Here is a 27,259-nt window from a genome sequence, read left to right on the forward strand (position 1 = left end):
TGATTTAGAGAAGTTGTATGATAAATGGATGCTGGAAGATACATGCGCTCCTAAGCTCTTTTCTTTTTTCCCCAAAAGATGCTTCTAGTTAATTTGCTTCAACATGTTGGGCTGATTTTGAAGAGGCATGTAACATTTGGGACCCATGTGCCACTTTTTTTCTAGATCTCATTAATTTAAAACTTAACTCTCCCTTTCTAAAGACGCAGATCCTTTCATGGGCCTCTTTGTGATGAACAGTACTCCATGCCAGAGTCCTCTCATGGACAATAATTTTTCCTATGACACATTATAAAAGTTTAGTTGTCTTAAATAAATGAAACCTTATAACAGTTTCTTAAGTGCAGCGTAAAGAACTGATGGAAAAGATAGTTACTTAGAGAAGTGACTTTTTCCTTAGATTTCCCATTCCCTCAGAATTTCTTCCCTTTCATACAAATGAAAATGTATGATGGCCACTTTGCTCCAATCTTAGAGGCTTGGTCTCTCCAGAGGAAGAAAAATGAAGCCTCTAATCTTGATGGATTTTTTGGTATCTGTTTATTTAAGGGGTGTGTCCTTTACAGAAACATGGTGAAGAATTCGTAGAAGTGCATGAGAAATTAATATGATCTCTGCAAACACAACAGCCTTTGCTGTGGTTTGGGTCCAATTCTGTTTTTGGTGACTAAGAACTGTAACTAATATATGGTCTCTTCTGAATGCATCCCTTTTAAGATCCTGCTTGATGGTTATCACAGCTTCCCTCATCCGTTCAATAGTTATCTAGTAACAAAGTGCTTTTAAGTTTATCCCTGAAATTTCTCTCTCTTCCTGGAACTTGAAAACATGTGCTTAAAACCAGACATTTGAGAACTATGTGGAAATTGTGTTTTATGACTTGAGCTTTCCAGAAATCATTATGCTAAGATACTAAGATATAATTAAACTCACACAGATTGGAAAATGGTGAATTTCTCCTTCAGGAAACCCTGATGAACCTGAATCTTCTATAATTTAGCAAATTGGAAAATGAGAAGGTTGAAGGGGAACTAGAAGGTCATAAGCTGATGACAGTTCTAAAACTGTAGCTCTTAGTAAATTGTCATTTTAACACTTGGTCTGGCTTCCATAATTATATCCAGCCTTAACCTCACTGGCTACCGTTCTTTCCCAAACAGCAGCTGGCCCCAAGAGAGCAGTGGCTGTTTGACCTTCAGCCCTCATCTTACAAATCAACATCATATCATCACATTATTGGCTATTACCATTCTTACGTTTCACAATTGTAAATACCTGCCCACAAACTACCTGCCTGCTGTGAACACCCAACATTTCCACTTGTTGACTGTGGAAGTCTTCCTTGTCTTCCCTTCTCCAGCCCTGGCGTATCATTTGTGGTGTTAAAGGAAAAGAACATGTGGAGTGACCAGAATGAGTCAATCGAGAGAGGCTGCAGGTCTAAGGGGTTAGATCACAAATAATTATTTCCTATCTTCATTCTGTGACATGTTTGCCCAAGTGTGGTGGAGTGAGGGTTACTCATTCTGTAGCATGTTTGCCCAAGTGTGGCAGAGTGCCCTTTGGGACCAGTGAGATTCTTATGATCCTGACGTAGAATGTAGAGATTTCAGGACACTGCTAGGACTTTCAATATGCTGTTCAATGTATACCACTTCCCTCCAGATATTTCCTTCCCTGACCATACTCCTTTGTGCTCAGTCCTGATGCTCACTCAACCTGATTCAACCTCTGCCCCATGTAGTGACCTGGAGCAGCATCCTAGGATGAGGTGAAGATGGTAGAAGAGGGAGTGTCAGAAGCCATGAGTTGGTAGGAAAGTAATAAAGAATAGACCATAGGGTGGTAATTATTAGCAAGAGGTTGATGGGTCAGAGGGAGGGAGGAGCAGGAAGTGGAGGAAACAGGATGAGGGCATAAAGCCCTCGCCCCCATTCTCCAGTTTAGGACAACTCTGCAAGGACATCCCAGCATTAAGTATCCTTAGGGGTAATCTGAGTCCTTGTGGTCATAGCCCAACTTTTCCTTCTGCCCAATCCTACTTTCTTCATTGCCCCACAGGTCCCAAGAGTATACTATTCAATAAACTTCCTGCAAGGAAATTTAGTCTCAGAGTCTTCTTCCTGGGAAACAAAACTATGACACAACATATTTGTTAATTTTAAAATTCTTACTTCACCACAGCTAGAATTATGTCAGATCTTGTCTATTTTTTCTTTCTCAAGCTTAGGCTAACACCGTGTTCCCATATTAAGACCAGTGGGCCTAATGGAGAAATTGAATCCTGCTATTAAGGCTTAGTGCAACCAAAATAACAAATGTTGGCGAGGATGTGGAGAAAAGGGAACCTTCATGCTCTGTTGGTGGGAATGCAAGTTGGTGTGGTCACTCTGGAAAACAGTATGGAGGTTCCTCAAAAAAATTAAAAATAGAATTACCATACAATCTAGCAATTCCACTTCTAGGTATTAATCTGAAGAAAACAAAAACTAATTTGAAAAGACATATGTATCCTTATATTTACTGCAATGTTGTTTGCAACAGCCAAGACAAGATATGGAAGCAGCCCAAGTGTCTATGGAGAGATGAATGGTTAAGAAAATGTGATATATATATATATATATATATATATATATATATATATATATATATATATATAATGGAACGTTACTCAGCCATGAAAAAAAGAATGAAATCTTGCCATTTACAATAGCATGGATAGACCTAATGGGTATTGTACAAGTGAAATAAGTCAGGCAGAGAAAAACAAATACTATTCGATTTCACTTCTATAAATCTAAAGGATGGAGTAGATTTAGAGGATGGACAAGATAGGTGAAGGGAATTATAAGGTGCAATCTTCTAGTTTGAAAATAAATAAGACATGAGATATAAGGCACTGCATAGGGAATACAGTTAATAATATTGTGATCACTCTATATGGTGACAGATGATAACTAGATTTATTATGGTAACCATTTTGTAATGTAAATGAATATCAAATCATTATGTGGTATGCCTGAAACTGATACAATATTGTATGTCAATTATTCTTCAATTAAAAAAAAAAAGACTATTGCAGCTATTTGGACAATGAAACATTAAAGTCTGGATTTCAGGCAGTCTGGGTAGCTCAGCGGTTTAGCGCCACCTTCGGCCCAGGGCATGATCCTGGAGACCCGGGATCAAGTTCCACATTGGGCTCCCTGCATGGAGCCTGCTTCTCCCTCTGCCTGTGTCTCTGCCTCTCTTTCTCTGTTTCTCATGAATAAATAATAAATAAATAAAATCTTTAAAAAAAATAGTCTGTATTTCACACTTTTTATAACCTATAAAAGTAACTTCACCCCTTTGCCCCCATTCTCCTCTCCTTACCTTTACTCCTGATCTAACTATTCTCTAGATGTGTAAAAGTACTGTAATTAGGGGCATGGGTCAGATACATCCCACTCCCTGTTTTATTTTTCTTTGCTTAGAAAACCAGATATTTTCAGAAAGGTAAAATAAATAGGGCCGGTTCCAAACTCATTGTGAAATAGTTTGTTCATGATGAGCTTCTTCCCCTTGCATACACTATTTTTCTTTGTGGCTACTCTTCCCCTAACTTTGAGACTTCCTTGGTTTATTGCCAGCCTTCTGTCCCTTCCTCTCCACAGCATCCCTCTTCTTCATTCAGCTTTCTCTGTTCTGCTGTTCTTGTCCATGACCCACAGTCAGTCTGTTCATGGCCTCCATGCTGCTCATTGTCACTATAACTGAAACATCCCTGTTCTACAGCTCCTCATCCAAGGCTAACTTTGCACTTTTAGGAGGCAATTTTACTTGGCACACTTATAATTGATCTGTAAGTATTTAAATAAATGGGTGAGAATATGAATCAATAAACTGCTCCCTCATGGTACATCACTTAGCACCCATCCTGCGCCCACCCACCCAACGTAAACGTGTTTTACCAGGGGCCTGAAGAAAACATCATGCCTTCCTTTGTAGCAGGATGAAATGAGATGAGTCAGGAGAGGAGCCCTGTGACAGATGGCTGTTGGAGTATTATGCTAACCATGTGTTTCTGATGCCTTAACAACATCTGGGGCTTACTGACCCTAGAGAAATTGCTCTTCCTAAGGCTGGCCAGCTCCAATCAAGCCAGGGCCCATATCCCAAAAACCTTCTTTAGCTAAGTTCTCACTGGGCTCTCACATTCTGATCCACTAACCACGTGCTCTAATCACTCCAGGGCCAGGTTCCAGACAACTAAGGACAGCTCCTATATTCCAGAGCCTGCTGAAATTGTTCAAAGTAGCCAGTCTAAGCAGGCTAACGTGGTTTTGTCTGTTCTTTCAGATAGAAAGCACAATAAATTTACATTTTTGTGTATATTTTGTTTATATTTTCCCCTTGCTCCTTCTGCCTCCTGACCAATCTTGGTGCTTCCCCATGGTATGACATGTTCCCTCCTCTTAAAAACTGTAACAAACTATCTTTTCAATGTCTGTCTTGTCCTGATCTGTTGGCTTCACCAATGTCTGAGGGATAATAAAACCTACATGTTAAAATAGTTATTTCCAATTATTTCTCTAATCCCAAGTATGAGGCCTCCCATGCTGATTCTTTTACTTCTGAGGGAGGCCTCTCTTTTTCTAAACGTTCTGACAATTTGGAGAAATAACTATTACCTGGAGAAGGCAGTGTAGTATTAAGTTAAAAAAATAAAAGTAATGACAGGCTTTACTTCATATGTATTATCAAGCTAGGATCTCAAAAGTCCTGTGAATTATTTTATTACGCTAAATGAACTGAAATTTAAAGACTGTTTTCCAAGGTCCCAGAGCCACATACACAAAGAGATGAGACGCAAACACAAATTTTCCTGGCGCTTCTCTGAATCATGCTCTGTTTCTACTAATTCTATCAAAGTCTTCCAAATCCTCCGATATCTTTTACAAAGTTTGTTGTGTAACATCACCACTTCCTTCATACTTTAAAGAAAAGTATGGCAATTTCTTCATACTTTAAAGAGTGAGTCCATAATGAAAAGTAGCTAAGATTTATCTAGATTCTTCAACAACAACATGGCCTTGGAGAAATGAATGTAGAGTCTTAGGAATATATTACCCAAAAATAGAGAAGATCTAGAAATTAAAGAACTTTACAATGCTAAGTCTGATATCTAGTGAATGACTGAGAAACTTTAGAAATCTCTTCTTTCTGAAAGAGTTCCATTCTTTGGTCATGAGTCATCAGAGCGACAAAGAACAGATTGGCTGTGAAGAAGACAGGCAAAAATATCTTGCAGTTTTGGGGAACCAGAAATTGAAGGAAAACTCAATTCAATAGTAGAGATGAAAATAAGCATAAAAAGGCAATATATAATAAAATTGCTACCAAATGTCATCAAGCAGCAAAATGCACAATAAAGATGTGGTCAGTGTCGACCGCAGTTATTGGAGGAAACACTTCAAGTGAAATATTTGACAAGTTAACCCAACATGGAACAAAATATATCTCATGGGAATTTATCTTTTAACGTTTACCAAATTTGTACAGTGTTTTGGAATTCTCTATTTTAAGAAAAAAAAAAAGAGGGAAACTTGAGAAAGAGGAAAGAGAGAAAGACAATAAAGCTATTCAAGTGACCTGGAGATAAAACAAATTGACTGAAGAATTGGACTGTAGGTATGGAGAAAAGAAGACTGGATAAGGAGGTTAAGAGCAACCAGCAAGAATTGGAGGTGCCACTTGGAGATGGTGATTGGCAGCTGTTAAGAATTTCCATGGACTGTAGGTAAGAAGAAACGAGTTTGTGTGGCCAGAGGACCTCAGCTGGATATCAGGAAGAATTTCCTGACTGGAAATGTCAAGAGTTCTGGTTTACAGGATCAAAGGGAGGCTTCTGGGATGTGCCTACCCTAGGAATATTTTTTAGCCTCAAGCAAGAGACTGGGTGGTTTCCTGCAGCCCCGAGGATGGACTGGATGGCCTCCTCACAATCCATCAGTCTCATGTTGCTGAGAGGCGTGCCATTCACACTGCTGCTTTCCTAGTGTCCTTGCCAGCTGCCCACTCCCAGCTCAGAGGCTGTGGAGTGTTCCCCACAGAGAGAAACAACTAAGTCTTTCACTCCCTGTTCCTCACTTGGGCCAGTCCTTGAGGTGTACACTGTGGTTTTTCAGCTCTTCAGCACTTAGGCCCTTTCCTTCTGAGCCAAGGGCCTCCTGGGAACAATGTAGCATCTGTGTGTTGACAGTAACAGTCTAGGGGCCAGAGACACTTTACCAAACTCCCTCTGTTTCACATAAACTGGATTGCATACCCCGCCTACAGTAATCTGCACCTATTAGCCCCAGCGTGCCCCAGCACCAGGTGGGCCCCTTCTTACCTATTCCCCAATCTTTTACCTAATTTGATTCCTAGCTTTTTTTGCCACATTTATGTCGATCCTCATGCAGGATGGTCTCTACCACCTCCCATCCCACCCATAGAGTTAACAATAACACATTAGTGGCTCGTGGCCTGACACTAAACAGTGGGCACCGAAGGGTGAGGTACCTACTGCTTATTTGGGCATCTGGGTATTTATAAAAGGTTTGGCCTGCAAAGAGATGCCAGCCTTTTCCTATAACATTATTGCTTTTTATTTATTGTGTGGTTGTTGATTTACATAGGAGTTAGGAACGCTAAACAAGCATAGTTTTTACATAGTCTGTTTCTGCTGAGTTTAGAGACTTGGAAACATCATTGGGCTGGCAAAAAGACAATTCCAGAAAGGTGTCTCAAACCTTCCCTTTATTCCTGACTGAGTTAGAGAGGGACACGTGCTTGTGAAGAAAGTAGAGTTTCAACTCTTCAGGACTAGAAAAGAGCAGAAATTATGTTGCATGAGAGTCCTGTGGTATGTACAGATTCAATAGGAAATGACAAATCAAAACAACCTCTCTCCCTTCAAAGAGAACACAGAATTTCTCTTTAAGGCTCCATTGAGCAGCGTGTATTGCAGTGTATGGGGCTACGCAGTATGACTGTATAGAAGATTGGATGGGTAGTAAGAGTGTAGACAATTTAAAAGAAAGGATAAGGAGAGTAAATGAGATTTTAAGGAACAAAGTGGAGAGCTGTGTGTGTGTGTGTGTGTGTGTGTGTGTGTATAAGGCCTGGTGATCCTGTTTACTGTCTCTGAGATTTCAGTTGCCTTTTTTACATTTCATGTAAATACTTAGTAGTATGTAGAAGTATCAGGAGAAATCAGAGTTCCACCTTTGGAGTTTTTTCTTCTGACTCATGGTTTTCTCTCTGAAAAACATCATGACACTGTTACTTAGATTTGGAACCCACTCTTGGTTTTGAGCTCTGAGATTAGCAAACAGCTATTTAATTACTCCTGAGGTCCTAAACCCATTCTTAATTTTTATTTCATGAACTCTTATATATAGGAATTTGGTTTGTTTCCCATTAATAATGTAAACAGAATGGTAAAACCCCAAATTCAGTTCCTTTGAATATGCAAGACATTTCCAAAGTTGCCTGTGTAGTTCTATTCTCACGACTCTGTCCTAAGAAGCATTCTTTTTTTTTAAATAATAAATTTATTTTTCTAGAAAGCCACCTTCCAATGGGGCAGCGTTGCTAGGCTTTATCATTGAAATCAATCTAAACATTTCTAATATTGTTAACAGACACACATTATTATTTGATGGCCATTTTAACAATAGTATCATACTTTTAAAATTCATTCTATTTTTTTATTGGTGTTCAATTTGCCAACATATAGCATAACACCCAGTGCTCATCCCGTCAAGTGCTCCCCCAGTGCCCGTCACCCATTCACCCCCACCCCCCGCCCTCCTCCCCTTCCACCACCCCTAGTTCGTTTCCCAGAGTTAGGAGTCTTCCATGTTCTGTCTCCCTTTCTGATATTTCCTACCCATTTCTTCTCCCTTCCCTTCTATTCCCTTTCACTATTATTTATATTCCCCAAATGAATGAGACCATATAATGTTTGTCCTTCTCCGATTGACTTATTTCACTCAGCATAATACCCTCCAGTTCCATCCACGTAGAAGCAAATGGTGGGTATTTGCCATTACCTAAGAAACATTCTGATCCTCTCTACCATACCCTTGTGAACTTTTGTTCTTAATCAAATCCAGGAGAGCTCAAAGAATTTTTATTCAACAGGACATAGAGAGGAAAACTCAACTTGTTATACTGGAGACTCCTACTTACCAGCCGTTTCCCTTTTAGGAATCCATCACAAAAGTTTTGCACATGCTCCACAGAAACTTCTGCCATGGGCAGTGTATCCCACTCTTCATCTACAGTACGGTAAATTGCCAAAGCAGGCAGTTGAGACTTCTTTAGTTTGAAAAATGAGATCACCTTCCCATTTGCCTCCACGCCACTGTCCACCAGAACAAAAAGAATCTGAAAAAAAAATCTATCTGAAGTCCAGAGGAGAAAGAGACGTCTCATAATTGTTGCAGTTTACACTAACTAACCTGTGGTCTGTGCCATATAATATAATGAATTTCTTATTTTTCTCTGCTTTGGTATTTTATCCCTTTTCATCAGATTTAAGATTAAGAACACAAAATTGGAAATAACTTTAGTGATTAGTTAAATAAACAAGTATGGCCTAATGGTTAAAAGCAGATAATACATTTTACATTTTGTTTCTGGTACTTTCCAGCTGTGTGACTTTGGCACATTACTCAGCCTCTCTGAGACTCAATATTCTCATTGGCAAAATAGGCTTTTGCCCAGAAAGATTAAATGAGCGGATCCATTTAATATGTCCAGTACAGTTTTTGGCATATGGTAAATGCTTGATAAATGCCTATTATTTTATATTATTAAATCAAACCTTCTACTCAAAGTAGAAACCTTTATAATGTTCTTGTTAGGGGATCATTTAGATTCAGAAATTTTGAAAACATCCAGTGTTAAGGAAATAGCCGCCCGAAAGTTGGCTTATGTTATTACCAGACAATTGTCAACATCGAAAAGGTCTAGTTTAATGCAGTAACATTGAAGTGGTTGGAGTTTTATTATTTCAGTGATACCAAACAGAGCTGCATGAAGTAGAGAAGGGACAGGACTAAATATTTATTGGACATCTAGTAGGCACCAGGTACGTGAGAGTTACTTTATATAAGAAATAAGTCCTGAGTCTAAAATTCTAAGAGATTATGGCAAGGACTAATTAAATTGTGACTAATAGGGGATTTTTATTTTCAACATCTTTGGATCTCTATTTTTCTCTCCACTTCTTAATGTAGAAAAAAAATGAAATAAACTTCCAGCCAAGAGAAGATATGGTTATACAGGACTTTAATAGTATAAAATACAGCATCTTTAATTTTAAATCAGGGTAATGTGATTTATTAGGTCCTAGTTCTTACTTTTTTATCTCTTAACCTTTTTTTTTTCAGATCTTATTTTTTATTTTTTATTTATTTATTTTTGTTTTCAAGAATGTTTTTTTAATAATAAATTTATTTTCTATTGGTGTTCAATTTGCCAACATACAGAATAACACCCAGTGCTCATCCCATCAAGTGCCCCCCTCAGTGCTCATCACCCATTCACCGCCACCCCCCGCCCTCCTCCCCTTCCCCCACCCCTAGTTCGTTTCCCAGAGTTAGGAGTCTTCATGTTCTGTCTCCCTTTCTGATATTTCCTACCCTTCCCTTCTATTCCCTTTTGTTATCTCTTAACCTTACTCACTTTCCTTATTTACCTAATCTCCCTGGATCCATCTCCCTGTTTTTAGTGTCCTGCTACTGAGTATTCAAAAGAGTATCTCCCATTTCAGACTTACTTTCCCCTGGAAGAGCTTGGCTGCCTTCTGGTATCTGGACATGCTTTCTTCATACTCTGGAGAGGCCTTGTTCATCATCAGTAGAAGATGAATCTGGATCATGCTATTAAATAGGCCAATCACAGTCTGGCAAATTGAAGTATTTTATAGTAGAATGAAAGAGACAAGGAGCAAAACAAAACAAAACAAAACAAACAAAAAGCCCCATTAGTGGCAACACAGTAAATAAATAGGCTTAAATATGAATGAGAACTGTCCATCCATAACATAAATGGTAACTAGCCTTCAGTTTGACCCTCAATAAGTCTCTCCCTTGGGCTGTCATGAAACTGTGTAGATCCCTATTGCCCACGCTAGATAAGGGTGAGCCGAGTAACCACTGGGATATTGCAGAAATGATGGAGTGTGACTTCCAGGATGAAGTCATAAATGACATAGTGGCTTATGCTTGGTCTCTTCTATCATTCACTCTGGGGAAAGCCAGTCCCAGCGTTGGACACTCATGCAGCCTTATGAAGAGATTCACACAGCTCTATGCTCAGTATAGAGTCTGCTTAAGACTCTTTCGTCCTCTCTCTCTGCCTTTGTCCCCCCATCAAATAAATAAAAAATATTTTAAAAAAAGAGTATACAAACAGCCTAATACATGATTGTGGGTTTCTGCTTCCTTGTTGTCACTGGTGCAAACCTCTGCATCAGCAGCAGGTGAGACATAACTATAGTGGTGGGGGCAGGTCTCCAAATAGGAAAAATATCACTTTTGGGAAACAGAAAGGTCACAATGAAAGTTAAACTTGCTTCTCTAAAGTTATTCTTACCTAATTTCTTCTTGGTGTGATCTACCTTCACTACTAATGTGGAACTTAAAAATTGTGTCAGTATTTTGTAAGAAAAGGGATTGCCCAGGCCTAGAATTCAGGAAGGCCAATCCTTGTCCCTGCTTTCATTAGCCTGAAGAACTCCAGGCCCCTGGGTACATGAAATAGGGACTCTAAGATCATCTTTTCTGCTCCCACATGCACTCCTGACCTCTATAGACATAATCATGAGAATGATGATGGCCTAGGAGAAAGATGCCTTTTTGATTATTGCTGCTGACACCTACCCCTGGGGTGCATGTGTTTGGAATCTGTGTAAGAGTGGAAATGGAGTCACCACTCCACGAAGACAAACGTGGTGTGAGAGGTGGACAGGAATTTAGTCAACAGGAAAAAGGGTGTTTCCTATTGAAGCCTGAGTGGGGCAATGGAAAAACCACAAGATTCAGTCAGACAGACTAGTCATGAAAAAAAGCAGGGACAAGTGCAGAGGGTTGTTTCTGAGGCTCAAATTGCTAGGCATATGGCCTTGAGGAAGTTACTCCACTTTTCTGAACCCTCTTTTCTCCTGCAAAATGGAAATAGACAGTGAACGAATGCCTCAGCAGTAGACTTCCTGCCTTCTACTCTGCCTTTCCTGCTTTATATGGGATCTCAGATAAGTCACTTGGATCTTAAATGTGCTCCTCTATAAAATGGGCATAATACTTTTCTCTCTCCTACCTCAAAAAATCAACATGAAGATTAAATGAGAAAATGGGTGTGAAAGGACTTGGTGAGTTCTAAAAATCAAGATGTGCATCTAAAGTCATGTTATTAGAGAATGCAGAGCATTTTTGACCTGAGGAAATCACTGGAAATTAATACTCTATCACTTTATCATCTACATCAGGGAAAATAAAAGGGTATAGAAGGCACTTGTAGAAGCTGTAGAGTGTTAGAAGATTATCAGAACAGGTGGATCAGCACCTTCACTCGGGTTGCATGCAGCATGCAACACCAAAAGGAGACAAATCCAGAAAGAAAGCTGATTACTGCGAGGGTCTAGGCATGTGCAGGGGAAGTCAGACCAGGAATTGTTGGTTACTGGTCCATAAGGAGGTAGGGAGAAGTTTTAAAAATTTTATAGAAATTTTGCTTAGCTGTAACATCCAAATATGTGATCAGTGGGCTTTTTAAAATCTTTTTTCCATTTGTCTGTTAATTTACTTTCCTTGTATTTTGCAAAAGTATTGGTCACTAATGCTTTTGGGGAAAAAATGGACTCCGGCTAAGATTGTGATTTTGTTTGAAAAGTGTGGTTTAGAGGGTGGCTCAGATGAGTTGCCTATAGTGAATGGTTTCAGGTAGCAAAACTCAGAAGTTTTTGACTCACTCATCTTTGACTTGCATTCTGGCTCTTTTTCTTACTAGTCATCTGATGGGTATTTAAGAGCTCTTTCTTTCTTTTTTTTTTTTTTAAGATTTATTTATTTATTTGAGAGAAAGATCATGAGTGGGAGAGGCAGAGAGAGGAGAGAGAATCCAAAGCAGACTCCATGCCCTCTGTGGGGCCCAATTCCATGACCCATGACATCATAACCTGAGTTGAAACCAAGGGTTGGATATTCAGCTGACTGAACCATCCAAGTCCCACTGATGGATATTTAAGTTCTCTGTGTTTTTTTTTTTTTTTCTGAATAGGGACAAACATCAAATTTAAAGGGTTGTAGTAAGGATAGCAAAATAAATGACAATAATGGCAGCTGCTGTTATTAATGGTTAAGGTTAGAATTCCTAGATGAAGGGATCTCTGCTATGGAGACAAGTACCCTCCCTGACACAGGGCTTAAGGGTCTGGAGACAAGGACTATTGTTTACCGCAGGGTTGTACTCTGTCACCAAGTGGAGACTGTTGATCTCAATGAAACGGCTTAATTTGTTGGCATCAATGCTTTCAATGTATTTGCTCTCTAAATCCAGTTTTTTGTTGTCCACCTGGGTAACACAAAAAGGATAAAATTGTCACTATTCTGTTTTTATTCATTCATTGATAAATGTTTCTGGACTATCTACCACATATCAGGCATTGACTAAAGCTCAAAAGACATAAAGGTAAGTAGGAAATATTCTCTGCTTTCGAGGAACACACTGTCCGGTGGGATACAAAGAAGTTAACAGGAATGTCATCACCGGGGAATCACAGGCCCATATACCACCTAAAGGAAGAGCAGGAAAGCTTCCAGGAAGAAGCAACTCTTGAAAAGTAGCTAGAACTTGGTCAAGTGAATGAGGATGGGGAGGGAATTATAAAAAACAAACAAACAAACAAACAAAAAAAAAACAAACAGTATTTGCAAAAAAGATGAGAGACGTCATGTTCTGGTAGCTGCATTTAGTTTGCCATGACTCTAACAGTAGATGTTAAGTGTGAGTAGGAGAGAGACAGGTTAGTGGGGTAGGCTGGGACAAACTTCCAAAGGACCTTGAAGCTGAAGTAAATAGATTAAACTCTAACCTGTAGGCAAGAGGATCATTTACATAATCAGATTTATGTGTGTATATATGTACCCTTTAATGTGAAATAATACATATAGAGAAAAGCATGAAATGGAGAATATAAAATTCAGTTTTTTCACTTTATAATGGATGCTTAGATTCTTGATTTTTATTGTTATCTTTTTCTAAAATATATGTTAAAATCTATGCATTTCCTCCTTTCAGGGCTATAAATGCATCCACAAATTTTATATGTAGATTTCATTATCATTCAGTCCAAAATGTTTTCCAATTTCTGTTCTTATTTCTTCTCTAACCTATTGGCTATTTAGAAGTGTGCTTTTTTAAATTTAATCTTGTTATTCTAGCTTAATTTCTACATTTTGTTATATCATTTGTCAACTTCTATATATGCTATATATGTCCTTTAAATCAGGTATATTCTGCAGTTTTCAAATACAGTATTCTGAATATACTAACAGCTCACTTGGTTAATTTCGTAGTTCAGATTTTTCTATATTCTTACTGATTTGTTTAACCAATTTATTCTACCAAGAGAGTAGTTTAAAATCTCCCACCATGATTGTGAATTTAATCATTTTTTCTTACAATTCTGTCAGTTTCTGCTTATATATTCTCAGGCCATGTATTAGATGAATGCGAATTTAGAATTGTTACATATCTGGCCAAGTTGAAACATGTATCATTATGAAACATCATTCCTTTACTTATTTATTTTTTTAAAAGATTTTATTTATTCATGAGAGACACACACACACACAGAGAGGCAGAGAAATAGGTAGAGAGAGAAGCAGGTTCCCTGCGGGGAGCCCGGTGTGGGACTTAGTCCCAGGACCCCGGGATCACGCCCTGAGCCAAAGGCTCAGAGTCCCATGAAACATCATTCTTTATCTCTAGGTATTCTTGTTGCCTAAAAGATGACTTTGTCTGACATTAATATGCCTAAATCAGCTTTCTTTTGGAAGTATTTGTATGGTATAGCTCTATCCATTTACTTTTTTTTCTTTAGGTAGGAATTCCTTCTTTAAAAATTTTTTTATTTAATTTTTGGTTAACATACAGTGCAATATATGTTTCAGGAGTAGAATTTAGTGATTCATCACTCACATGTAATATCCAGGGCTCATCACAAGTGGCCTCCTTAACACCCATCACCTATTTAGCCCATTCCCCACCCATCTCCCTCCACCAACCCTCTGTTTGTTCTCTGTCACTAAGACTCTCTAATGGTTTGTTTCCCTCTCTCTTTCTCTTTTTTCCCCTCCCTTTTCTTCCTTCCCATATGTTCATATGTTTTGTTTCCTAAATTCCACAAATAGTGAAGTCATATGGTTTGTCTTTCTCTGTCTGACTTATTTTGCTTAGCATAATATATTTAGCTCCATCCACATCATTGCAAATGACAAGATTTCATTCTTTTTGAGGCTGAGTAATATTCCACGGTGTGTGTGTGTGTGTGTGTGTGTGTGTGTGTATCACATCTCCTTTATTCATTCATCAGCCCATCATTTGGGCTCTCTCCATATGGCTACGGTTGATAATGCTGCTATAAACATCAGGGTGTGTACTCCTTCAAGTCTGTAGTTTTGCATCCTTTGTGTGTATACCTAGTAGTACAATTGCTGGATCATAGAGTATGTCCTTTTACTTTTAACCTATATTTATACATTACATATATCCCTATGTTTTAAAATGATGTCTTTGGTAAAAAAGCACAGAGTTGTATTTTTTTAATATAGTCTGCTATTTTTGTCTGCTATATTATTTTTATATAATGTAATGTATTTTTATATAATATAATGTAATATAAAGTAATCAATGAATACAGTTAATCCCATATGCATTGCACTTGTTACTGGTTCTGACTGTTCCAAATCCCACTTTCTTTCATTTTGGGATTACTTTCAATTGATTGAGCACTTTATATTATTCCTTCCTTCCCTTGATTGGCTTAGAAGTTACATGTGCTATAATCACTCTCTTGAGGATTACCAAGCATGCTTTATACAACATGCATTCTTTAGTTATCCAAATCTAACTTAGTCTGGCAGTTTTGTCTCTTCATGGATAATGCAGGCATTAGTTTTCCTCTTTCCAACTCTATTCCTTGACCCCACACTGAAGACTTACAGCTGATCATTATTGTGTATTTTAATTCTAAATCTCACAAGATATTATTGGTATATAGTCAATATACATTCACATTTATACATTTTTAGTTTCTTTTCATTTCTTCCTGCACTTATGAGCTTCCATCTGGGATGTTTTGCCCTCTGCCCAGAGAATACATTTTAGTATGAGTAAGACCTGTTGGGTGACATAGTCTCTCAGTTTGGTTGCTTAAAATATCTCTATTTCAGCTTTATTTTTGAAGGCTATTTTTGCTGGAGGTAGAATCCTAAGGTTACTGTTATTTTCTTTCAGTTTTTACAGGACATATTTCTTTATATGTAACATTCCAGTCTGTACAAAGTCACTGAGAAGTCATCTGTGAAACTTAGTATTAGCCCTTTGAGATTATTTTGAGGGAAATCTCTTCTCTGATTTAAAATTGTTCTCTTTTTCTTTGAGTTTCAGCTATTATATTATGGCATGGCTAAGGGTAGATTATATAAATGATACATGTGTATAATTAAGTATATGTAGAGGTATATGTGTGTTTGTATGCATGTATGCATGGGTGTATATATACTTATATATCCACATAGGATCATCTTAATCCCATTTCAGGGACTGAAATGATTTAAATATGTTGCAGCCTTTGGGAGGGCTGATATACTTATTGTATATCCTTGTTCTTAGGGTACTGCTCTTTAGGGTCAAAGTGGGGCAAAGGGTGTTTTACTAAATCTACTTTGTACTTCTGCTTCTGGGCCCTGGATTTCAACATTTACTTTTCTGGCTCCTTGAGGTTCTCAAAAAAGATAATAAACTTCTCAGCCTCTTGACTTCTTCAAGAACTGGCAGGAAAAGCCCCTAGGACTAAAGCAGTCCCAATGAAGGGTTTTATTTTTGGATTTTCTTCCTCTAGATCTTAGTCTAGAAATTTCTCCCTCTTTTACTACTTCTCCAAGCCCCACCCCTCCACCCCATTTTCTGCTCACCTGGCTTTTAAAATAAATTATTTTTGACAGAAGGGCTATCTAGTTACCTAGTCCAGTTTCCCATATTTGCATTTTAAAGCTGCCTTTCCACCATACTCAGATATATTAAAAGATAGGACTTCATACTGTCAATCATTGTCCCAGGGTTTTCCGTCCCCCTCCCCCAATCTACTCATGCCCATAGAGGCACAAGATAATGCTTCTAACACCCATGGCAGCTATGCCTACAGACAAATGCTAGCTCCTGAAGGGTTACGTTTCCTTAAATACCTTGAATCTTCGAATCACTTTTGAGATGCTTGGGCCACTACCCCTTGGACATCTCAACCCCTTTACCTTACATTTGCTATCTCATATAGGTCCTACCCAATCCAATCTTGCCCTGGATCAGAACCATCTTTTTGCCCCCTGGATACTTTCTCCCAGTATACCCAGCAAATTCAGAGTTATGTCTCATTGTAGTTTATGCAGGAGGGAATTCAGGCAAAGATAAAGTCTCTAAACAGTAGGAATCTAAGATTGTTCATTATTGTCATTTCCATGGTGACTCCCATTGCCTATTTTTCTCCTCTTTTTTTTCAAGGTGGTCTCCCATTGGGTTAGTTGAAACCAATATGCACCTTTAAGAAGCCCATGGTTCTCTATGGTTAATATTGTTAATTCTAGATATACCCAGTCATTCTCTTCTAATACCTTTGCAAATGAATTATTTTTTGAGTGCCTGCAGTATGTTAGGTGCTGAGGCACAGGAATGCCTGACATTCCTTCAGATAGCAATTTAATCACTTTATTTTATGACTGTTTTTCACAACTCAAATTTATAAAACAGATACATGCAGAGGTACAAAAAATGTATTTCAAAATAAGAATTTCGAAAAAAAATCGTCAAAACCATAGGATATTTTAAACTGTGAACTCCCTTTGTATATTTAGTTGTTTCAATATTCACAAATTCTGAGCAGAAGGCTTGAGGCAGAAATATCAAAGCAAGAGAAAAAGTCTTTCTAGAGAGGAGTCCTTACTGGGCCCCTCCCACCCACCTCTCCAAGTCAGTAAGAGTCAGGAGAAAAAGAAAATGAGCACACAGGCTCTTTGCTGTTGCTTAAAGAATGCTTTGCCAGCTGGCATGTCTCCTTTACACTTAAGGCTTTGCTAATTGCAAACATCAAAATCATCAGTATTATAATCACAACCGGGGCCCTTTTAATATTTCATGTGTCTAAATACTTCCTGATTATTTGTCTAGGAACTTGCAGGCCTGGTGGCCGCGCCTCAGCTAACAGAGATGTGCTGTGGCCAGGAGCCCCTCCCTCTCTGCTCTTCCAGGCAGTCCCTCACCATTTCCCAGAACAGGGAGAACAGGAAGCCCAGTTACTCCAGGTGTTTCTGGACTTAAGGAATGCAGTATGTTGGAGGCAGAGGATGTTAAGTGGTGATAACATTCTCTAAGTAGCAAAGAGTTTTAATAAAAACCACTCTCCTGAAGTCTCTCCAGTTTGTAGCTTCTTTTAGCGAAACATGGTGGATTGGTTCACTATTTCTTGAACTAATAAACTCTGGAACATTCATATGTAGCATTCCTGGAAATATTTGAACAGGAAATCTCCCTTCTGTAAAGGGAATTATTTGCATAATGCACTGGGCAGAAAATAACCCTGAAACCAAGAGTTGGGGAAAATTTTTTTTATATATATTTTTCCAGTTTTTGGAAAGAATTTTACTCGAGATATCATATCATTTTTCTCCCCCCCAAAAAAAGGCACCAGAAGAAAAACAGAAACAGAAACAGTAAACCAGGATTGCCACCTTACAATATAATTTTGAGTCTTCCCAAGAGTATTTGAAGTGGATGATTTTGTTTTGTGATTTTTGTATCATACCAACAGATTAGTTTTTCCCTATAGATTAAGACTTCAGCAATATTTCTTTGAATTCCTATATGTCTCTCTAATTAAGAACCCAGTTTTTCATAAAGCGTATTAAAGTTGTCTTAGTTTACCCCACAGTTACAGTATTAAATGTCCTGACTAGCCCTGAGAACTCATTTGTTAAACAAATATCCTCATGTCCCTGGGTTTGTTTTTATAAACTCCCTAGCTTGCCATATATTTGGTAAATATATACTTTAGAAAAAATACCTAATAATTTGACATATCTTCCTTCTTGCATTTATTAGTTTATTTTTATGCACTAGTTCCTTTTGATTCTCTTTGTTTGGTAAGGTGCATTCCTTATAATAGGAACCCAGCACACAACTGTCCAAGGAATGAAAGAATGCCTTCACTGTGTTTCCATTACTGTCCTACTGGGTCAAAGTTAGGCTAATTATATTTCTTAAAATAGAGGTGATTGAGGAAAACCAAAGCAGGACAAACATTCAAATAATATCTGAAATTCCATTTTAGAACAGGCTTATGGTTTATTCAACCTAGGATTATATCTCCATTAGGGAAACAACAAGAGTGCTGTCAGAGAGTGTAGAGGGTCTCCTTGCAGTCACACTCAAAAGAGACAAGCTGTCATACACACCAAACAGGTTGTCATATACAACTTATTGTTTCACTTACTTAAATTCATCCTCATCACATTTATATAGTTGGCCTGCACTATTTTTGGAGGGAGATGTGCTCCATGAATATAGCATTTGCCAGCTTCTTGTTGCGCCAGCATTTCAAAGCATCCAGTAATGTCAACTCATTACAGACTTGCTATTTCTCCACTTATTATTCCAGCTTATCTCTAAATATGTTCTTACAATAGAAAATTCTCTATGTCTAAATTCTGAGATTTCTTTGCCAAAATACGATTAAATCTTGAGTAATAATCCTAGGGTTTGATTAAGTAGTGCCAGGGGGATAGATAAATGTTTTAAAAGGTTAAAATAAGTAGGCTTGAGAATGAAGGGCATTAGAGTAGATGGAATCTAGGAGTAAAAACAAAGATTTTTGGCAGGGTTAAGTAATTTAGAAAGTCACTATAGTAATATAAAAATGGAATGTTTTAGAGACAGCAATGTGTGTGAAGCAGACATCGGTTATTCTATAGTTGTGAAACTATAGAATATGGAGCTGTAGAGTTCTTACTGATAATAAGCATTATTTCATCAGATTCTTGTGAGAATTAAATGGTAGAACACGAAAAACACCTAACAGTGTCTATCATAAATTAGGCACTAAAAACAAACAACCAAACAAACAAGCAAACAGAATGAACTATACATTTAAGATGAGGGTAGATACCCAAAATTTTGCAACAGGTTCACATTTCCCAATTCAAAAAAGAATAGTCTTGGATGATGTTCTTTAAAGAAAAAGAAAAAGGCATCCCGAACTCCTAAATAATAATTCTATTAAAATATAGGGCTAAACTTTTGAAAGTATAAACTGAGAGAAATATGTTTATTTAAAAGCTGGCATGGGTGTAAGTTGAACCTCTCTGAGACCTGCTAACAGAGTAGGGCAGGAACCCATGTGTTTGTTTTTGGTATGGTACATCAATAATCTCATCCAGGGTTCCCAGGAGTTCATTCAGAGTAGGTCTGCCACTAGTGGTAAACAAAAAAACAGATGCTAAAGAACCGCGAACAGCTCTGGGAAGTCTCAACAGGGCTTTATAAGGAATAAATTGTAAACAAGGCTAATGCATCCATTAGAGGTCATAGAGCCTGTAGACACACTGGAAGCAACAGCACTAGTTTTTCTTCCCCACATATGTATCTTGGGAGCACTAAGACTTATTTATTTATTTATTTATTTATTTATTTATTTATTTATTTATTTATTACATTTTACATATTTTTTAGTGTTGAGAGTGTTTTTTTTTTTTTTTGTTGAGAGTGTTAAATCAGGTCTTTATGAGACTTACAAATAACAAACTGGGAAAGAGGTACTTGTGGACAAGTAGCTGATTAGAATTTTTCTACTGGGGCAGCCCGGGTGGCGCAGCGGTTTAGCGCCGCCTGCAGCTCAGGGTGTGATCTTAGAGACGTGGGATCCAGTCCCACATCAGGCTCTTGCATGGAGCCTGCTTTTCCCTCCTCCTGTGTCTCTGCCTCTCTCTCTCTCTCTCTCTCTCTCTCTCTCTGTGTGTGTCTATCATAAATAAATAAATAAATCTTTAAAAAAAGATATCTCTAATATACATTTATTTAAAAAAAAGAATTTTTCTACTGAAGGGTTACTACTAGTGGTTCAACAGTCACATGATTAGCCCAATCTTCCATATCTTTCTTCCAAAGCTTGTCACAGAAGAGTTTGATTGAAACCTATTTTACTATGGTAAAAATACAAACCTGCAACTACTGTCCAGGTGAGTAAAGCATTTTTGAAGGGACTCAGAGTTACTTTTGGGGGTGAGTCAGTTTCTCAAGCACTTCTGAGTGTCTTTGTGACCAGAGGCATACCTTAGAGCTTTGGATTGCAAATGCAAATAAGTCATGGTTCCTGCCCTTGAATAGCTCATGGTCTTAATGGACTGTTAAGTGAAACAGACACAGAGATACATGACATGTGCTATAAAGTGGTAAATGGAACTAGAGATATGGAAGTATAGAGGCATAGGTAAGGCTGATTTGAAAATCCATGGAGGCTCTGTGAAGGATACAATACTGACCTGATTCACTGGAACATGAAGAGTTAGCTGGGTGAGGCTAAATGACAGAGATCTTTAAGGGTGGTGGCTTTAAAGGCAGGGGACTGTACAAAACCATGGAATTGAATCATCGTACTGTGTATATCTGGGTAGTGAGAGAGTAAAGCCGATGGTGGGACTGTGCTAAAAAAGGAACTAGAGAAGCAGGTAGCAGCCAGGTCATTGAAGACTAGATGTAATATTAAACATCTTGGTTTTTATCTTAACAGAAATGGGGAATATTGAAGAGTTTTTAAGAAGGGAGTGTGATGGTCAACTTTCCATTTTAAATACATCATTGTGATACCAATCTAGAAACTGGTCATGAAGTAGCAAAGGGAGACAAATTAAGAAGCTATTAAAATTGTTTATGCCAAAGAAGCTAGGAGCCTAAATGAGGAATGAAGTAAAGGAGTGAAGGGGAATATAGATTCAATCAATGTTGAGGTTTAATTGGCAAAACTTAGACTAAATGAACATAGCCATTCAATAAACGTGTTTTAGAGGAAAGAGCATAACTTAGCAGATGCAGATGATAAATTCGGTTTTGAACATGTTAAGACTGTAGTGCTTATGAAGGTATCCAAGTGCATTTTAATCATGAGAGAAGTCCAGGCTAGAGATGAAACATTTCAGATCCTCAGCAGGCACATGATAGCCAAACAAACAAACAAAAAAATTGTATTACCTAAGGAAAACACATTCATTCAATAAATACTTAATGGGCATCTGCTCCATTACTGACATTTTTTTAGGCTCTATAATTAAAGTAGTGAAGAAAACAGTGTCTGCTTATACAGAATGTGAATTCTATGCTCAGGTTGGGAAGAGCATTGGGATCAGGAAGCAGTGTAGATGGAGACAGAGAAGATCTCAAATAGATTAAGAAAAGAAGAAGAGGAATAGAAGAAGGCCCCTAGGAATTAAGGAAAGAAATAGTGTTAAAGAGATAGTCAACAATGTCAAATATGGCATGTGAACTGGTACAGCCACTCTGGAAAACTGTGTGGAGGTTCCTCAAAGAGTTAAAAATAGAGCCACCCTATGACCCAGCACTTGCACTACTGGGGATTTACCCTAAAGATACAGGTTAGTGAAAAGCCAAGACACTTGCTCTCCAATGTTTATGGCAGCAATGTCCACAATCGCCAAACTGTAGAAGGAGCCTCGGTCAGTGTCCATAGAAAGATGAATGAATAAAGAAGATGTGGTCTATATATACAATGGAATATTACTCAGCCATCAGAAATGATGAATACCCATCATTTGCTTCGACGTGGATGGAACTGGAGAGTATTATGCTGAGTGAAGATAAGTCAATCAGAGAAGGACAATCATATGGTTTCACTCATACGGGGAATATAAAAAATAGTGAAAGGGATTATGGGGGAAAGGAAAGAAAATGAGGGGGGAAAATTAGAGATGGTGACAAAACATGGAGACTCCTAACTCTGGAAAACGAATAAAGGGTAGTGGAAGGGGAGGTGGGTGGGGGTATGAGGTGACTGGGTGACAGGCACTGAGGGGGCACTTGACGGGATGAGCACCAGGTGTTATACTATATATTGGCAAATTGACTAAATTTTTAAAAAAATGTAATAAAAATAAAATAAAAAATATGGCATAGATGTTCACTTAAATAAGATCTCAAGAGTGTTCACTGGGTTGGGAAATATGGAAGCCATGCTGACCTGGAAGAAAGCAGTTTTAATGGAGTGTGGAGCATGGATCAGACAGCAGAATATTTAAGAACTTGAAGAAAATTGGAGACATTGGATATAAAATACATTTAAAAAGGATTTGGATGAGAAGTGAAATATGTAGGTTGGAAACTAGAGGGGGAAGGACATTTATCTTTTGCCCCAAATTTGCATTTTCAGTAGATTCTATACATCTTTATCTTGATATTCCATCAACAATACGAACTTAACAACAACTAACTAAAGCATCAGAAATCACTATTTTTGTATATGCCCTCACTATCCCTACATACCCTGGCTTTAAACTTTGTCTCCTCTCCAGAACTTTTATATTTAATCATTAGCAAGACCTGCCTTTTCTTCACTTTCTTTTACCACTTCTCTATTGCAGACTCCTCTCTGCAATATGATTGGTTATGTCAACCTAACAAAAGTCCTCTCTACTCTTGTGTTTTTGCTTAACAATCCATCCTAGCCATCACTGCCAAAATAATCTTGCTAAAAACACATTCCTGTTCCTGTTACTCCCCTGATCTAAGGGCTTTAAGTGCATTGCAGTGCCAACCAACTTAAGTGCAAACCCACTAACCTGGCATTCAAATTTTTCCATGATATGGTTTCAATCAAACTTCTCTATCTTATATTTATTTTCTCTAAACATGTGCCCTGAGATCCAGTCAAATTGGCTTGCTTGATCACTGTTTCTGAAATTTGATATTACTCCCACCCTGGACATGAATTCTCCTCTACGTTGTCCAAATTTTATCTATCCCTTAAATACCAGCTCAGTTGTCTCCTTAATCAGTTTTTTTTTTTTGCCAAAATTCCTACATTGCATTTATCCTCTTAATCATCACAATACTTTATCCATAGTGATGCTTTTTGCATTCTAGATACTTGTAAATTATATTTATATTCTCTACTATATTTTAAGATCTATGAGAGCAGAGGTCCTACTTAACATGTTTTTATTATCATATCTTGCAGAGGACACAGTAGTTGTTTCATACAGGTTTGGTAAATGTAAGCGAACTCCCAAGGATATAGAACATTTTATATAACATTTTGGAGCTCAAAATGACCTTAGAGATGACACAAACTCTTTTATTTTAAAGCAGAAGGAATTGAAGCTAAAAATATGTCAAGTGATTTGCTCAAGTCACATGACTGGCCCAATGACAAAGCAGTTCTACAATTCTACCTCTTGACTCTCAGTCCGATCCTCTTTCCATCCCGTACAGCACCTGTTTGGGAAGCTTGAGCTGAACTGCCATTCTTGTCATCATTCTCTTTGACTCCTTGGTCCCTGTCACCATCATTTGTATTAAAGGCATAGAGCCCTTTCTAGTCTTAGAAGTTTGTAAATCCATAACCAACTGGAAGAAGCCTCAAGCAGTCCACCCGACTTACCAGGCGAAAGAGTGAAATGGTGTTCCCAGTGATGTTGTAGTGGGCCAGAACCTCAGAATCCGTGCTGATTCCAAATGACACATCTTGGAATTTTTGCACCATGCTATGGAATAGGGACACTGCTGGTATTTCTAAATCCTAAAGACAAGAGGAAAAAAAAAAAAAACCCACAGAGACTATGTTGGAGATGAGACACATCAACAGAATAGGAGATAGAAATATGCTTACTCATGAAAAAATCATAGACTTGATTTAGTACTGGGTGAAACAACATTCTAAGAATGTAGCCTAAACTTGCAGCATTGTTGAATTTTCCAGGCTGGGTGGGCTAATAGGTAACTACAAAATTGTGGCTAAGCTTGAAACTCCTGTCTGGCCTTCCCATAAAACTTGCAGTTTATTAGCAGAGAGGGGCCTCAAAATCATAGAGGCCTGCAGAGTTTGGCTGCACTGTCACTGACCTACCCAAGGAGGCAAATGTTTTGGAAATAGGTGCTGCCAAAGGGCCAAAAAAGAAAAAACAGAAGGATAAAGGAAATTAAATTAGAAGCTTAGAAGTTTTATTAACAAAGGTTTGTGCAGGACGAAGAACAGTCTTCTTCCCTGCATTAAGTCTCAAGTATTGCCCATGAAGAAACTGTTCTTGTGTTGTTCCAACTCTAGAACCCAGGCCTGCAGGAAGGAGCAGGGAAGACACATATAAGTAATGATTCCAGTCCTTCTGCAGCAAGCAGGCATCATTTTCCCAGCTGTCACAGGACCTTTGCCCAGAGAGGCTCCAGGCAATCAACTGGAGGGAGCATATTCTCTTCTGACATCTTTCTGGGCTGGAAGGAACAATGTGCAAAAAGAAAAGCAGCTGACTAGCCTTGCCTCTGGGGTCAAGCAGAGGGAGCTCGTATCTTGTTCATTGGAAGCGTGTGTGGAGTTCATTTGAGGCTACAAACAATTGCTAATCTCTGCTTCCCCCTTTTTAATTCTCCTTAGAGGGGAATTACTCATGGATCAAATGACGGACGGCATCTGGTGGCTGCTTAACTTATTGCAAATTCCTCCATTCCCGCTTTCTTGCCTCTCCCTGCCTTTCTGAGATGGCTGTTTTGGTCTCCAGCTCAGATTTCTCTCATCACTGAGAAACGTGCTCCCTTGTCTTCCTTCCCCACTCGCATCTCATTGTAGCCATTTCCAGCTATGTTCACAGAATCAACTGGGTGATGATGAGTTGTAACTAATTAATGGAAATAGGAAGGTCTGCGATTAGAGTAGGGGCTTGATCTGTGAGAATAACCTGACATCACCTTCAAAGAAAGATAAAAATGCTGGAATGGTGCCCTTTTATTGTGGCTGCTTTCATTAGCCAGGCAGCAAATCTGGAAGGTGGAGGTTAACACCTTCAATATTCAAATGGTCATCCTTTTCAGCATTTCAGAACAGAGAGAAAGCAGAATAAGGGACTTCCTGCACCGTAAGGCTTTAGATAGAGATGAACTATTGGCTACTGTGTTGCCTGGATGATAGAAGTTGGGCTTACTCTGGCTCCTGCCCCAGCAATCTGGATACTGACTTAAAATTCAAAGCATTCATAGATGAGGAGACTCAGAACTCTTGAAGCAAGGGTCAGAAAGACATAATTCAGAGACTAGGAATGTCTGGAAATTTATATGTCTTGATTAATAAGCTGAAAGCAGACTCTGTGCTCCTTGACTTAAATACAGTGTCATCTGGCCAGTAGGTGACTGTCATGGCTGCTCTGGGCTGGAATGTTAATGGTTCTTTAGGGGAACAGAAACAGGGTATCTAGACAAACCTGAAAGAAACCTATGACAGCCACCTCAGCAACAGCAATGAATTCCATGGTAGCTGGGACATCTGTGAGCCATATGGGTTTCTGGGAAGCAACAGAGCCATCTAGAGAGAGAGGAGAAAGAGAGAAGCAGAAGGCATTGGGGTATCAAATGGAGAAGCAGCAGTTCTAAATGTTGAGGGCATGTATACTTTTTCTCTCTCTACTATGGCCAAAGAAACCATAGTCTCTAGGGGTACCATCATCATTCCAAGGCCTTATTGTTTTACTGACATATGGTGGATGACTCCACCTTATGGTTTCTCTCTGAAGGACAATGCTAGACTTTTCTTTTCTCCACTAGGCAACATGGGTCTTTATCTTTTTTCCATTTCCTGAAAAATATTCTCCATTTGGAGGAAAATTATCCAGAGCACTACCATGTTCCCATCCCCTTCCCTAACAACAATTTCACCGTACAATCACCCAAGTGCTTTTTTCTTTTACCTGACGATTCCTGAACTTCTGCAGCAACTTCTGGAGATAGTCGCCATGTGAAAAGAAATAATAGAAACAAGAGTCTGGATTGGTCAGCTTCCATTGTTCTTTTCCTGCTCCTTCTCCGAGCCCTGGACTTTGTATTTTGGGGTGCTGGTTCAGGGCAGCCCACTCCAGTTAATTGGCTGTGGCGTTGTTAGTGTTCTGGGAACTGTGCAGCTGGCTCTATGGGAACCTTCAACATGTGAGATAAAAGACCAAATTCCATGACAGGATCCCAGAACATAACCAGCCAGAAGAAAGTTGAGTCTGTTCATTTGGATTAAAAAAAAAGGAAATATTCTCTGAAGATATTGATCTAAGCATGAGGGATACAAAGATAAGTAAGATCTGATCCAGACTTTCCCAGCTTAGATTGTTAGTGTGAGTAATGGACCAATAGATCATTTAAGTACAAAATGGGAAGTGATAAAAAATTGAGAAACTCATAGGATACTATGAGAATACAGACTTAAGGACATTTAAGACAATGGTGGAGTTCAGTGAAAGTTCTCTTCCTCCAGCAGATGCTTAAGCAGAGTCCTTTGTAAGTAGGATGTTGCCAGGCAACAAAGGTGGAAAGAGAGTTTCATGTAGAGCCAAACATGGAGATGCAAATGTATGGGAGAATTCTGAGTAATTGAATTTAGTCCAGATTGTAGGGGGCATTTGATAATAAGTGTAGGATCTTATTCTTTAGGTGATAGGATTACATTGAAAAATCATAAGCAGGTGAAGGGTAGTATGTGATTTGGCCCACAAGTGCCCTCAGAAATCCAAGATAGGATTCCCAGAGGCAGTGAGATATATATAGGTCTCAAGCTCAGGAGGAAGTTCCAAATGTACTACTATAGAGTAAAATAATTCCAGATTTCTACCATTCAGATTCTGAATATTCATTGCTCATCACACTAGAACAGGGAGACAAAACCTTCTCTGCTGTGTCCAGCCCACACGCCCTCTGA

The 27,259-nt window shown here is 38.5% G+C and overlaps 1 protein-coding gene across 2 annotated transcripts; it reads right to left on the bottom strand.

Annotated features, from left to right (window-relative positions):
- Positions 1 to 6,681: 6,681 nt before the first annotated feature.
- ERP27 (endoplasmic reticulum protein 27) lies at positions 6,682 to 27,200 on the bottom strand. Of its 2 annotated transcripts, XM_041736960.1 has the most exons (7): positions 26,265 to 27,200; positions 25,782 to 25,882; positions 23,975 to 24,112; positions 12,493 to 12,609; positions 9,815 to 9,940; positions 8,221 to 8,418; positions 6,682 to 7,287 (listed from the first exon to the last, which is right to left on the bottom strand). In XM_041736960.1, the coding sequence occupies exons 1-7, from the start codon at positions 26,356 to 26,358 to the stop codon at positions 7,240 to 7,242; spliced, it is 822 nt and encodes a 273-aa protein (XP_041592894.1). In that variant the 5' UTR covers positions 26,359 to 27,200; the 3' UTR covers positions 6,682 to 7,239. The 2 variants fall into 2 exon arrangements, with proteins under 2 accessions (XP_041592894.1, XP_041592895.1); XM_041736961.1 differs by lacking the exons at positions 25,782 to 25,882; positions 26,265 to 27,200 and adding an exon at positions 24,736 to 24,773.
- Positions 27,201 to 27,259: the final 59 nt, after the last annotated feature.

Source organism: Vulpes lagopus, chromosome 21 (genome assembly GCF_018345385.1).
Source record: "Vulpes lagopus strain Blue_001 chromosome 21, ASM1834538v1, whole genome shotgun sequence".
NCBI classification, from domain to species: domain Eukaryota; kingdom Metazoa; phylum Chordata; class Mammalia; order Carnivora; family Canidae; genus Vulpes; species Vulpes lagopus.

Bases quoted from the DNA above. Each gene is read 5' to 3' on its own strand.
- ERP27 (XM_041736960.1), bottom strand. From the start codon at position 26,358: ATGGAAGCTGACCAATCCAGACTCTTGTTTCTATTATTTCTTTTCACA. The intron at 24,113-25,781 runs GTTTGTCTAGAT...TCTTGTCTTTAG, and splicing joins CTGTCATAGGTTTCTTTCAG to GATTTAGAAATACCAGCAGT. The intron at 8,419-9,814 runs GTAAGTCTGAAA...TTTTTTTTTCAG, and splicing joins CCAAGCTCTTCCAGGGGAAA to ATTCTTTTTGTTCTGGTGGA.